This window comes from Orcinus orca, chromosome 11, assembly GCF_937001465.1.
Source record: "Orcinus orca chromosome 11, mOrcOrc1.1, whole genome shotgun sequence".
Taxonomy (NCBI): Eukaryota; Metazoa; Chordata; class Mammalia; order Artiodactyla; family Delphinidae; genus Orcinus; species Orcinus orca.
The window spans coordinates 32,716,264-32,729,991 of record NC_064569.1 but is presented as its reverse complement, the minus strand read 5'-3'; the positions used below and the strand labels follow the sequence as shown (position 1 = coordinate 32,729,991).

Genomic DNA, 13,728 nt, shown 5'->3' with positions numbered 1-13,728 from the left:
CATGGTCTTTTAATTGAGATCACACACCTGGTCCCAGGACCTGATGAAGCTCAGGTTCTTTATTCTTCTGCAATGTCTCATTGCAGAAAGAATTCAGTGAGAGACAGAGTGGCAGGTAAGAAGTGGATTTATTTAGAGAGGTACACATTCCATAGGTAGAATATGGTCCATCTTAAAAGACGAGAATGGCCTTGGGAGAAACACAATACACAGACTGAGTGTGGGCCATCTCAAAAGACTAGAGGCTCCGAAATATGGGGTGGTTAGTTTTTATGTGCTGTGTAATTTCATAGGCTAATGAGTGGGAGGATTATCCCAACTATTTTGGGGGAAAGGGTGAGATTTCCAGGAATTGGGTCACCGCCCACTTTTTGGCCTTTTATTGTCATCCTTGGAACAGTCATGATGCTGGTGGGTGTGTCATTTAGCATGCTGATGTATTACAATGAACATATAATGAGGATCAAGGTCTACTTGAAGCTGAATCTTCCACCATCTTGGACCTAGTTGGTTCTAACCAGTTTTTGTCATATTCTCAATGGCTATGTCATTCTTTTAAAGGTTGTGCCGTGCCCCCTTCCCTCCTGTTTCATCAGCACCTCTGATGACAGAAAAAATTGTGGCAGTGTCTGGACTTCTGCTTGAAGCAGAAGCAGATGGAGTTTAGTGAACAAGTTGCTGTTAACTCTCATGTCCATTCTTAATTAACTTAGATGCTGCAAGTAGTAGAAAGAAGAGAAATTTGGGGGGCAGACCATCACAGATTTGAATCCCTAATCTATGGCCTACTAGTCTTGGAATTTGTGGCAGATGACTAAAATTATATTAGCCACAGCTTGCTCATGTGTAAATAAAAATAATCTCTAATATCTACTGAGTGCCCACTCTGTGCCCACACTCATCTAGCTTCCTTATATGTATTAACTCAATTAATTCCCAACCAATGAAAAAGTCTATAATTATCTCCCCCGTACCCAGCAGCAGCAAACTTAAGCAACTTTCCTAAGAATACACACCTTGTAAGTGGCAGAGCTGGAAGGCAGTAAGTAAGTAGTGGTTACTAATAGGTTAAAAACTTGTGGTAGGGTACTGAATAACAAATGGGACCCTAGTTTATAGCTGGCCGGTGAACCCAGGGGCAGTGCTTGTTGCAACACAACACTGTTGACTGGGACATGTAAAAAATGCATGGCACTAAAACTCCTGAGCAGCCGTTCGTTGGTAAAACAGAAGAAATGCCAGAAGGATATATGTGGCATTGGTTATTAACTGTGCAACACACTGCACTCATGAGAGACATATTATGGAAAAAAATATTAGACACTATTGGGTAGAAAGCCAAGGGAGTGATAAGACAATACCACCTATGTGTGTGCAGAAATAAGTGGCTGTTAGCAAGAGTTAACGCAAGTCTCCTGGAAAGATGGGAAGACGTGGACAAAGAGAAAGGAGAAGGGTTTATTTGGCATGGAAAGCACCACAAGCAGTGTGGCAATGGAAATGAGAATGACCGTGTTTGAAAAACTGTAGGGAGTCCTGTCTGACTAAAGCAGAATCTGAGTGGGATGCTAGAAGTAGCGCAAAACATACCCCAAATAATCAGCTTTATGGGCTCATTTACGCAGTTCTACAAGGAGACTTCTTACAAACCTGCTACAGTGTAAACTGGTCCTGCTGAAAAGGGTAGCATACTTGAGCAGAAACAGCAAAAAACAGAAGGACAAAAAAATCTCATAATAATACTTTATTGAGGACTATTTTGTTCAATTATTTTTGTCAGTAGTTTGCTGTAGCTACTATTCACTGAAATTCTGCTCTGAAGCCATTTTATGTATATTTACAGGAGCAAATGGTTTGTTTTATCTAGATTTTAAGCCCTTTTAATATACCTCCAAAGATATACGTTTGGAAAATAATGATGAGAAACTGTAGAGAGAACAGACTTCAGGTAAGTGGAAAATAATTTGCTGGAAAAAATTTTTTTTACTTTATTTTTTAAGAAGTGAATTAGTTGGTGAACCTATTGCAGTGTTCAACTTTATTAATCAAAAATTAATAGAAATTATTTAATAATAATTATTGTTTTATGATATCATACCAATTCTATTAATGATTATTCATAGAAATAGAAAAATAATGGAAATTAACTAATTAATAGAGTACAAATCAATAGAAAATAAAGTTTAATTAAATTTTAATTAAAATTGGAAGAATATTAAGTTTGAAGGTGCATCAAATTATTCATCTACCTAAGACACAGGTTTCTTGAGGTCTGAGTTAGAAATTCTTCCTGGAGAGGTATGAAATCAGGTGGAAAAAAAGGTTGAGGTTAAATTATGAAGTCCTTGATAAATGTCTCAGGCACCCAGATTTTATCCCATGCTCAGGACATGACTCCTGAAGGTATCCGAGCACAGTGAGGAAAGTAATATTTAGGAGGCCCAGTGTTGCTGCCACACGTAGGAGAGACTGGAAAGAGTGCCCAGGGAGAGCATGTCTAGATCTGCGGTGGTAATTAGGTATGAGACGGAGACAGCCTAGCCCGAAAGGTGACTGGGTAAGGGTATCGAAGACAACCTGAAATACTTTGAAGAAAAATTCACACTGCTTTTTTGCCTTACCAGATAAAAGAGAAATTCAAGAAGACTCAGGTGATAAGCATGACAGAGCAGGCCAATGGTGCCACCAACGCAAAATAAAGAATTTGAGGTAGAGAGCAGCAGCTCACTGGAAGCATAAAAATGTGTTTAGGTGGAAGATTTAGACACACCAACAAGACATGGATTAAATCAGTATGTAGCTACGGAAAGGTTACATTAGAGGAGTCCATATTATGTGCTCCTAAAGGGACAGTCTGCACAAAACAAGATGGCAACAATAGTCTTCTTCATGGCACACAGTGAAGAAAAGCCCGTAGAATATACATTGTTTTTCCCCTCCTTAGGTCATTCACATATGGAGCCTAACACCAATTTCTGTCAATAAAAAATACGGAATTTCAGGGCAGAAATAGAGACACAGATGTAGAGAACAAAGATATGGACACCAAGGGGGGAAAGTGGCAGGGGGTGGTGGGGGGGGAATGAACTGGGAGATTGAGATTGACATGTATACACTAATATGTATAAAATGGATAACTAATAAGAACATGCTGTATAAAAAATAAATAAAATAAAATTCAAAACTTAAAAAAAAGATGGAATTTCTAATTACTTAAGCCTAAGTAAAATATTTTTCCCCTTCACATTCATGTATGTCTTCTGAACTAAAATGAAATATCTCACATACAGCCAACTACTTTTCTTTGCTGAGCAGCAGATTTATTATTCACTTACTAAAAGAAAAACATGTTTAGCACAAAGATATGTTATATAGAAAGGTAAAACATAACACTTCTCAGATTTTCACTGATTTTTGAAAAAGACATTTCTCAACTCATAGAATTGTATAAACACAGACATGAAAAACACCAACAGCACATTTTTAAAAAATTGGCAAGCACACTTGGCCTTAATAAAAATAAAATTAAACTGCTGACTTCGGAAACACTGCATTCTGTGAGATGTGTACATGTTTCTTCTGGAAAAAAATCTACATGTCGGTTCCAAATCCCATTTATCTATAGGAGTAATTTGAATTCAATGAATATTTAAACCCAGTTGTACCAAGAGGATAAACAATAACCATAGGTATTAGGTCAGGAAGGAACTGAGCTTTTAAGATAGATAGGCATTCTTATTTAAAACTATCTGGTCAAAAATTAACTCTAGGTGCACTCAGAATAGTTTTATCGATTGGATTAGCAATAGCTAAAGTTAGAAGTGGTGAATTTTCAATTGCCTTAAGTTGCTAGTACTGTCACTATCTTAAAATTTTGGGGTCCAGCTTTTTGTTATATATAAATAAGATTCATTTCTTTCCATCTATGTAATAGCCCTTTAAAAGGTAAGAACTTAGAAGGGTAGATGAGTACGGAAAACAGTAACAAAAGGACCAATCTGTGAGATAAGTGAATAAAACATCTTAAATAGCATTCATAATTGTTTAAACGGCATTCTACCAGAGGTTTATAAAGACAGGGGTGACACAAGGGCCAAACTCCACGAACATAATATCCGTGCAGGGAGACAATAAGTTCTATGTGATTCAAATAACAGAAGAATAAAATTTCCAAGGTAAAATAAACTGCAGGTGCATCATGGTGTATGCCAAAATGCTGAGAAAACCCGGTGTCATCAAAATAGGCTCCAAAGAGAAAATGTATATGTGATTACCTTCTAAGAGGGGTGTAGGATTTGGCATAGAAACCCCAGACGAGAGAGTAGCATTAGATAACCTCAGTGAAAAGGGGCAAGCCACTCAGGAGCCAGAATAACTCAGAAAATCTAAAGAAGTGGGGCAATAGGCAAGGTGGGCAAGTTAATGGAGGACCAGGAATATAAGGCAGAGGCATCACAGTCTGATTCAAGAGCTAGTAAGGAGCCACTGTATGTTTTTAAACAGGAAAGTAGCTTCAAAAATGTTTGGATGCTGTGCCTCCATTATGTTAAAACAATCTCTTGCATTGAATGAAAATTTGATCAAGCTCATGCATGCATTGATCTGGCCTTTCACTCTGGAGGCATTATGATTGATATATAATATAGTTGATGTTTATATGATAAAAAGCCAGATTAAAAAAACTATCTGATAATTCAACAAGCTTACTTTTTAATAAGGCGTTTATAGTTGACTATGCTGAAAATGATTAAAAAGATAGTTTCCAAAAATTTATTTCCAAAGGATGAACTAAATAAATGCACATAGAGCTGTGGACTGAACTGTGTCACCAACAAATTCATATTATGAAGCTCTAACCCCTAATGTGATGGTAGTTGGAAATGGGGCCTCTGGGTGGTAATCAGGTTTAGATGAGGTCATGAGGGTGAGGCCCTCATGATGGGATTAGTGTCTTAAAAGAAGTGACACCAGAGAGCTTTTTTCTCTTTTTCTCTCTACCATGTGAGGACACAGCAAGGAGGCCATGAGCAAAACAGGAACAGAGCCCTCATCAGGGAGCTGAATTGGTTGGTGCCTTGATTTTGGACTTCCAGACTTGAGAGCTGTGAGAAATTCCTGTTGTTTAAGCCACACAGTCTATGGTATGTTGTTATGGTAATTTGAGCTGACTAATACAGTGCCCTTACAAACAATCTAAGATATTTTACTGATCTTCTCTGTCCATGTCATCCCCTAAATTGTTCTTGGCTTTTCCTTACATGGGTGGCAGTCATGGACAGAATGAACTCATGTTTATTGAATGCTTAGTGAGCATCTGTTAGATGCTCTACACACATTATCTAACTTACTCCTGGTAAGAATATAGGACACAATTATCTGTGGGAAGTATTTCAGGACAATTTCTTGAAAAAAAAGGGACAGAAAATGTATGCATTTTATAATCCACAATTAGGAGTCTTCTAAATAGTATATATATATAATTAATTTATATCTGGTAACCACAGTGAACAATGGAAATAAAACACTCCTTGATAGCTTTTCTCAGGGATAATCAATAATTTATTTCACTTTTATTGTCACAATTACCACAACTATCTAGCTACATGACCAATGTCACTACATACCACAGAAAGATTGTCCACCTACACTTTACTGAGACAAAGACAACGGCCATTTATGTGTTAAATGTACAACAGCATGTTAAAAAGAGGTGGCTTTTATGTATAAGACAAGATGTAGCACATGATTTATCAACAGGTTTGACTTCATATGTATTGTGCCAAGAAGCAAGCAAAGAAATGTTTTGGCATTGAGTTGTTATTAAAGTAGAAAATAAGTAAACTAGAGCAATAAATCCAGATCTACAATAGATACATTAAAATAGGAAATTAATTAGCTCCTCAGTATTTTTGTTCATTTTTTTTTGTTTTCTTTCCTTTTGTTTGTTTTTATATATAAATGAGTAATACGAATATATCACAAGTTAAAGAAAACTCTCAGCCAAAAAGAAGGTACAAGTATATGAAAAACAAATGAAAAATTAGCAGGTATTTTTGCTTACAAAAAATTTAAACTATAAAGAGTCACAAAATATATATAAAAACGCCACATTGAACGAGGCAAGCATCCTCTACCCAAACTGGTAGCACCCTCTGAAAGTCAGCTGCCTTCCATCCATTCGGTCATACCGCGGTGACTGACAAAAAGGCATTAGGAACTTGTGTGCCATCAGGGGACTTGGCCCCATGGGTCATCAGTTCTTGGATTGTCATCCAGTTGTCCAAAATTTTCTTGTTTCTCTTCTTCATCATCTTTTTGTGACTCAGTTCAATGATGTTGACCTCCTTCTTGCCCTCGCTGCCGCTCTGGGGACTCTCCTTGAGACACTCCAACCGGCTCCGCATCATGAACTCTCGGCGGCGCCGCTGCTCTTTGGCCCGCACCAGGTGTTGCTTCCTCTCCTCTTTGCTCCAGTAGCGCCCCATTTTCATCTCACTCATGGTGTCATCGTCCGTCGTCATGCCACTCCGCTCCTCCTTGATCTTTAAGGCACGCTCCTTCAGAATGCGGTCCCTCACGGGTCTCTTGGTGATGTACCGTGTCCCGTCACTCCTGATTTTCACCTTCCATTCCATCTTGGGTTCTGAGCACTTCTGAGACTCCTTGCACACGCTCACCAAGCTGAGCTGGCTCTGAGCGTACTCGACTGCGGACTTCTGTTGAATTAACTGCATGTAACTTTGATAATGCCGGGCATGTGCTGGGATGTTTGCATATCTATAGGAGGAGCTGTGGTAAGGAGAGAGGTAAGGGATGTGTTCACCGCTGGTCTTCTCTGGATCAGAAAGCTTGCTGCTTTCTGAAGTCTTCTCTTTGCCTTCAATGCCGCAACCTTGTTCAGTGGTTTTGGCTTTGGTTGACTCTTTACTACTCTGTCCAGAAGAGGACTGATTGGCTGCCATTGTGCTTCTCAGGTTTTTCTTATTGGTGAGGTTGATCACTCTTGGGAGGGAACTGTCAGGGGAACGGTCCACAGTGAGTGGAGTGCTTCTGCAGCTTTCAGCTGTGTTGTAAGCACTAGAACTGTCTTTGTCTGACTTTTCTGGGTGTTCAAGGATGTCATCTAGTTTTCCCCTCTGCGTATCTATGCTGGTGTTATAATTTCGGAATCCTCCCTCATGCAGTGCCCAGATGTCTCCATACTGGTCTGTCACTTTCCGGAGCCTGTGAGCCTGCATGATATTTTGGCACTCAAGTTCAATGTTTCTTAGCTCTTCATTAAGCAACTGTAGTTCGTGCTCCACTCCCTCTCGTCCCCCTTGATTGCATTCTATTGTGCTGCTTGAGTAATACAGGTCATACTCTCCATGCTTCCGAATCTTGCATTTGAGCTCCAAGAGCTGCCGAAACCTTTCGCACTCCTCATCTTGGTTGCCAGTACAGTCCGAGTCAATGTATTCACCAGACACGAAGCTCTCATTACACTGAAGTTCAGTGCTTCCCAGAGTGTCTTGGCTCTGCCCCAGCTCTCTCTTGCTCTTCAAAGATGTGCCATTGGGATCCTCGGCTGCATTCTCCTGCTCTGAGCTCTCGTCGTTCCGCAAGCTTTCATCTGTGCGCCCCACTCCACTGTCCTTCTCATGGTTGTTGGATGAGGATGTTGCCGTGTCTGTTGTGCCTTCTTCTTCTTCTTGTTTTTTTGGCTAAGAAAATAAAGTTGAGAGAAGAAAGAAAGCTAATTATTTTGAAAAACACCAAGTGTTGGAAAACTTGCTTGAAAAACAGTGCTTCTTGGCAAAAGTGCAGTTCCTAGAAAGCTGCCCTCATTTTAGTATCCATAACAATTTTAGAAATAAAGGCAATTAGCTCATGGCAGCTTTTTATGCTTGAATATAAAGAAAACAAAAGCTGCTTGAATATGGCTATGCTACTCACTTGAGGATAAATAAAACAGGACACATTTAAATAAGTGATTCTTGTCTTAAGGTTTTCTCTTAGTTGGGAAACTGGAGGGAAGGTGTGTAAATGAGGTGACTTTATGAGTTTCTGTGGTGAGTAAAAGGATGGTAAGACAGAGTGCCGAAATAGTCTTCAGAAATAGGAAGACCTAGAGTTCAGAAGCCACATCATCTTTTTACTATTTTCTTTTTCCTGAACTTTTCTCAAGTTCAGAGGAGACTTCATTGGATCTAGTAATACACTGATAATGATAAGCCAAACGTCACAAAATTTCAGGAATAGGTTCATTACTGGAGCCCAGGACCTTCCATCTATAGATGAGGAAACTTAATCCCAGATGGATGTAGCTTCTTAGGCTAGAGGTCTAGGGGGCCAATGCCATCCCCCAGGGCCAGGATTTCTTACATGTCCAAGATGCTGTATTCTTGCATACATGTACTTTGACCTCAGTGCATCTCCAAATCACATTGCTCAAAAGCAACAGTAATGTCTTCGGACTCACTTGGGTTACTTTAAAAGATTTTTCTACTCTTAACCAGTAATTTCCTCCAGAGGTGAGTTTTATTCTACTGAGAGTAAAATGACGGTTCCCCTGAAAATCTGAGCAGCACTGATTGCCAGACATGGGCATAATGTCAAAAAGCATATTTTGAGATAGGTATGTAAACATATGTGAACTTCACTCCCTGGTAATTTTTGGCTTTTCATGCAGAACAATTAACTGTCACTGCCCTAGGGAAGTGCACATCTAATTGTTTCTCTGTGAATAGGATAAAGTTACTCTTTCTTCCACCACTTCTCTTATAAAAGTCTACATGGCAGTTTCTAGATTATATTCTCCTTATGTCTAAGTTTACTTACTATTTTATATATATATATATTTTTTTTTCCCTTTAGCAGGAAATTATATAATTAAATATAATCAAGCTTGTTAGTGTCAAAGAAGGACAGAATGGGTGACAAAAGGTAAAACAGGTCTGGAAGGTTAAGATAATTGTTGTTTTCTTCCACCTAAGTAATGGCAGAACAAAGTGTAATGAACGGGGGGGGGGGGAATATGAACATGTATCAGGTTATTCTAGGATTCTCCATCTTTCCCTAAAATATTTTTCCTCATTTTTTAAGAACATACTGAGATTGATTTAAAATGTCTTATTGATAAAAAATATTATACCTAAGTAACTGTAACTAACAATGGAAAGCTTGATACATCCCTATGTCCCTTGCTATAAGGTGACAACAGCATCAAATGTGGTGACATCTGCACAGTGTGCCATAAAACTCCCAGAGGATATTATTGATATTGGACATTTGAGTTTATATACCATATAACTTACATTTATATTTTTTCTCCTATCTAATGGTAAGCTGAAAAAATACAGGAAGGCAGTATTTTTTCTTATTTTTCATGCAATAAATGATACAGACAAATTAATTAGCAAAATGTGTGTTAACAACAGTTACAGGACCAAGGACAGCATGTGAAGTAAACCTTCAGATGGATATGTATTTTAGTTTTTAAATATGGATATGCAATTTTTAATTGAATTGCCCTTTCTTTTGTCACTGGTTTATGAGCACATGTGAAAACAGTTTTCTATTCTCAAACCTAGAATTCCTGGTTTCTGATATAATGCTACTCTATAATTTATCACTTCCCTATAGAATTATTATAGTGACAGGCAATGCTTCTACCAAGGCACTTCTAATGTAGTATTATTGTTTATAAGGGCAAAGGACTTTTAAAGGTTTCTGTACTTCTCATCATTTTTCAGTCTCATGGTGAAGAGAAATTTCTATACAATGAAAATCTCACCTCAGGGACATCTTGTGTTACCTCAAAAGACCTAGCATTTGTATTACATCTGATGAGTAGGCAGCATCTGACACCATATCACTTCACCTGGACAGGATTTCTCCCTTCTTTCTTTATTCCAACATCCTCCTGTCAATTTTGTATCAGGTCACATTTTTTATCTAAGAGAGAAAAAGCCTGGAGCAAGGACTTTCTTGCTTGTAACCAGCAGCTGCCACCAAAAATATCTTTATTTGTGGCCAGTGTTGAAGTCATACATTAAAATTTCAACCTGTTCTCTTTATATTGAAAAGCAATTGCTACAGTAGCAGCATTGCTTTTGAGCATGAACTCTTGTTTGTGAAGTGGCCACTGAGCATCCATGGTGAGCACAGAGTGTAGCACACATGGCTCTGTCAACTGTAGTTTGCAACCTAATAATTTATTAGCATATACACATGAGCACGCATGCACAGACACACACACGCACACACACACACCTCTGTTATGGGATGCCAGCATGTCAGTGCATCTCATCATTCAGTTTGGCAAAGTGATAGGATGTTTGTCTTTTATATTCCTAAGCCTAACTGCCAGGATTTTTTTTTAATTACCTTTTAGGGTGAGTTAAGGATTAATGTTGAGAATAGGATGATAATTAAACAAATAAGCAGATTGACAGCGGAAGTGTTAATAAAATTATATTAGGCAAATGAATGACATGAATCTGACATAAAAAATCTAGGCTATATCGATCTTGATTTTATCTAGTAGAAAAACAACAAAAATGAAAAGAATACTAAGACTCGGTTTGCCACAAACCACACTGTGATCTTTCACTAGTTACGAATTACTTAAAGGCAGGAACTTTGCTCATTTTCTTTGTATTCTCAGGATCAAACATGGTACTTGAAACATATTAGGGGCTGAGAATTTTTTGTTGAATGAATATATGACCTTAAGACAAAATGATATCAATAATCGCAAGTTGAACTACTCTTAATTCAGGAGTATAAAGGTGTAATCACGATACCAAATACCCAAATAAGGTTGATGGCTTACATCATGTCATCATCTTCCTAAAGTTGCCTAAATATTCAAATACATGCATTAATATTTTAAAATACAAAATTACTTTTTTTGGGGGGAGGGGTTACCTCATGAGATATAGTTTATCTCTAACTGGTATACTGAGAAGCAACATGCATTTTTTACTATTAAATTTCCGAATTAGGTTGAACAGTGCCTGGGTCAGCATTTGAATACTACTGTACTCTCCACAATGGCCCCTAAGCTTCCCAAAGTAGAAGTATTCTTAATAGAAAAAAATTGTATTTATTCCCTCTGCTTCATTTGAGATGATCATTTGCTTTCAAAAATTACCATCACAGAGATGTTTGGTCAAACTCTTTGCTTTTTGTTTTTTTATTCCATTTATGGTTACACATTTAAAAAAGAACTAGCATCATTTCAAATGCTGGAGTTCAGATCGTGGCCCTACCTGCTCCACCTGACTGGCAGTGCGCTGCATTGCTTCATTATGCTGTTCCTCCAACATCGATAAGTTTAACTCCTCTAAATATTCATTCCTTTCATCTTCTAGCCAGCCTTCCTCCAGCTGCAAAAGAATACATTAGTACATTACATTCAGTTAATGAGAACTCAAGATAAAATAGGGTAAACTTAAATGGTGACGCCTGACCAGTTCCTTTTATCATAATGATTCTCTTCAAAATACCAGCCTCCTATAGTTCACCTCTCAGAAGGAAGAAAAGGTGATAAAAAAAAAAATTGGACTCATGCCTTTTATCCTTCCCTGAAACAGAGCTACAGATTTTCTCTCATAACTGAGTAGACCTCAGCACAGAACATCACTGCCTTTCAAAGTGTATGAAAAGCATACTGCATAATCCACAGCTGTCATGCTCATTACCCCCAACAGTCCCTGTGTTAAAGAACAGCAATGGTCCTAATAGGGCTATGAGACAATCGGGCCTTTTTCCTTAACAAAAACCCCCAAAGCAACTCCATACAAAGCACCCCCCACCAACACACACACACACACACACACACACTGATGCTACCCTCATTTTGCTTTTTTATTTTTAGATGGCTGACTTTCAAGTTAACAAGATGGCTGCTTGCCACAAATACGGACATTTATTTCATCTGAAAAAAAAAAAGGAAAATTCTAAGTTACTCTCAATAAAGAGTGATGCTGTGCCATGACTACTGTGATTCATTTCTCAGACCCAATTCCAAGGAAGAAGACCTTAAATGTTCACGTAAGGGTGAGGGAGCCGTGTGAAGTGTGCAGGGTTTTCTTTGTGGGTGCTGAAGGTAGGTATTCTTGTGGCAGTCTTACACAAACTAAACCAAACAAATCCTTTTGGTTTCTCAATACAAAAGGAAGTGGAAAACTGGTGGTTACCTTGCTAATATGATAAGTGTTGACAGTCAATTCAGATAATTTGCCTCAAAGTGGGTTTTTGGAGCTGGATTACATAAATTAACTGTCTATGCTGATTGAATTAACTGAATTATTGTCAAAGCTCCCCTTTACTCTGTGTTACAAAGAAACAGCAGCTTTCTAGTGAGTCAAAATTGACAACAGTGGGAGATGTTTTCACCACCGGACGAATGGGTAAGCACCAAACAAACACAAAAAATAAGCTTGTCTTTAAGAGAACTGAACTTCTAAAACTTAAAAACAAACAAACCTGAGAGGACATTAAATTGCACCAGAAGAGGCATGAGTGTATACATATCACATTCATTAAATGAAGGCAATCATAGGTTTCTTTTTATTTACTAAAGGCTACCTAGACCTTAAATTATTTCAAACTTGACTGGGCCAAAAGCATCAATGCATTTATGCATCCTCATTTATCTCACGGTGGCCTGAATAACTTGACCAAGTTCCACTCCGGTGACTTTGATATACAGATGAGCTATGAAGATTAAGCTGACTAAGAATTTAAATTCAGTCCAATTCATAATTGTCCAAGTTTTACATTTTTTAATCCCTTTTAAGTTTCATGAAGCTGCAAATGCCAGGCTCCAAAAGAAATTACTTAAAGCTAGAAAAGTTTATTTTTTATAAGCACAGCAAGGACTTTTTCTTTAATCAGGTCAAAACAAAATATCTGCCAACACTGATACAGTGAATGATGGAACAGAGTCTTTTGAAATTGAAATGAAGGGATGGAGAAGACAAAGAGAACACATGCTGGAAATTAATGCTTTCCTATAACTCTTTTCTTATTGACTAACCCCACAGATCCCTGAGTTGCCATGTGTGGTTAGTGTATGTCTACTTTGATTAAGACTTCCCTCTAGGCTGGAGGAATACACAGCACACTAAGTCAGGAGAGATTCTTCTGGCTCACCTCCCTTCCCTGTAGCATTTCCCTTCCCCCTACACACACATTCATGGCAGTCTGAGTTCAGTGCTGTGGCAGAGACAGACTTTTCCCTTGAGTTGAGTCATGGGAAAGGGGGGACTGTCATAATTATACAGGGGGATCTTTCTTGCACAGTAGAGGCTCACACGTGGCATTTCCAAGAAAGAAACAACCTGCACTTGTCTCAAAAGTTCTCTACAGTTCTTACAAGAGTCCTCTCTGCCCCAATGTCCCAAGGGGAATAGGACCAAATAGCAATATCTTTAATGGTCTGAGGAAGAAAATGGGCAGAAAATCAAAGTAAGTTGACAGGGAATGAAAGAAATGAGTTATTTAAAAATATTGCACGGTTGCACAATACTGCCCCCAGCAACTCTGATCATTTCCGAGAATGTAGAGAGAATTTGAAACATTAAAAAAAAAAAAAAAAAGAAAAGACTAGAAAAAGCACACTAAAACTTCTATACTCTCCCTAAATAAAATACACATGCAAAAAATGCAATAATGAGATATACTGAAACTGATGGGAAAATATGGTGATATAAATACAAGTTTTGTGTTGTTTTTGCC

The 13,728-nt window shown here is 38.1% G+C and overlaps 1 protein-coding gene across 2 annotated transcripts in view; it reads right to left on the bottom strand.

Annotated features, from left to right (window-relative positions):
• Positions 1-3,293: 3,293 nt before the first annotated feature.
• The window catches only part of PDZRN4 (PDZ domain containing ring finger 4), a 375,873-nt gene continuing 365,438 nt past the window's right edge, over positions 3,294-13,728 (bottom strand). For both annotated transcript variants that reach the window (XM_049694039.1, XM_004283466.3), the window contains 2 exons: positions 11,256-11,372; positions 3,294-7,703 (listed from right to left, as the gene is read on the bottom strand). In XM_049694039.1, coding sequence (XP_049549996.1) covers positions 6,183-7,703; positions 11,256-11,372 — 1,638 coding nt within the window. In that variant the 3' untranslated portion in view covers positions 3,294-6,182. The remainder of the gene's footprint in view (positions 7,704-11,255; positions 11,373-13,728) is intronic.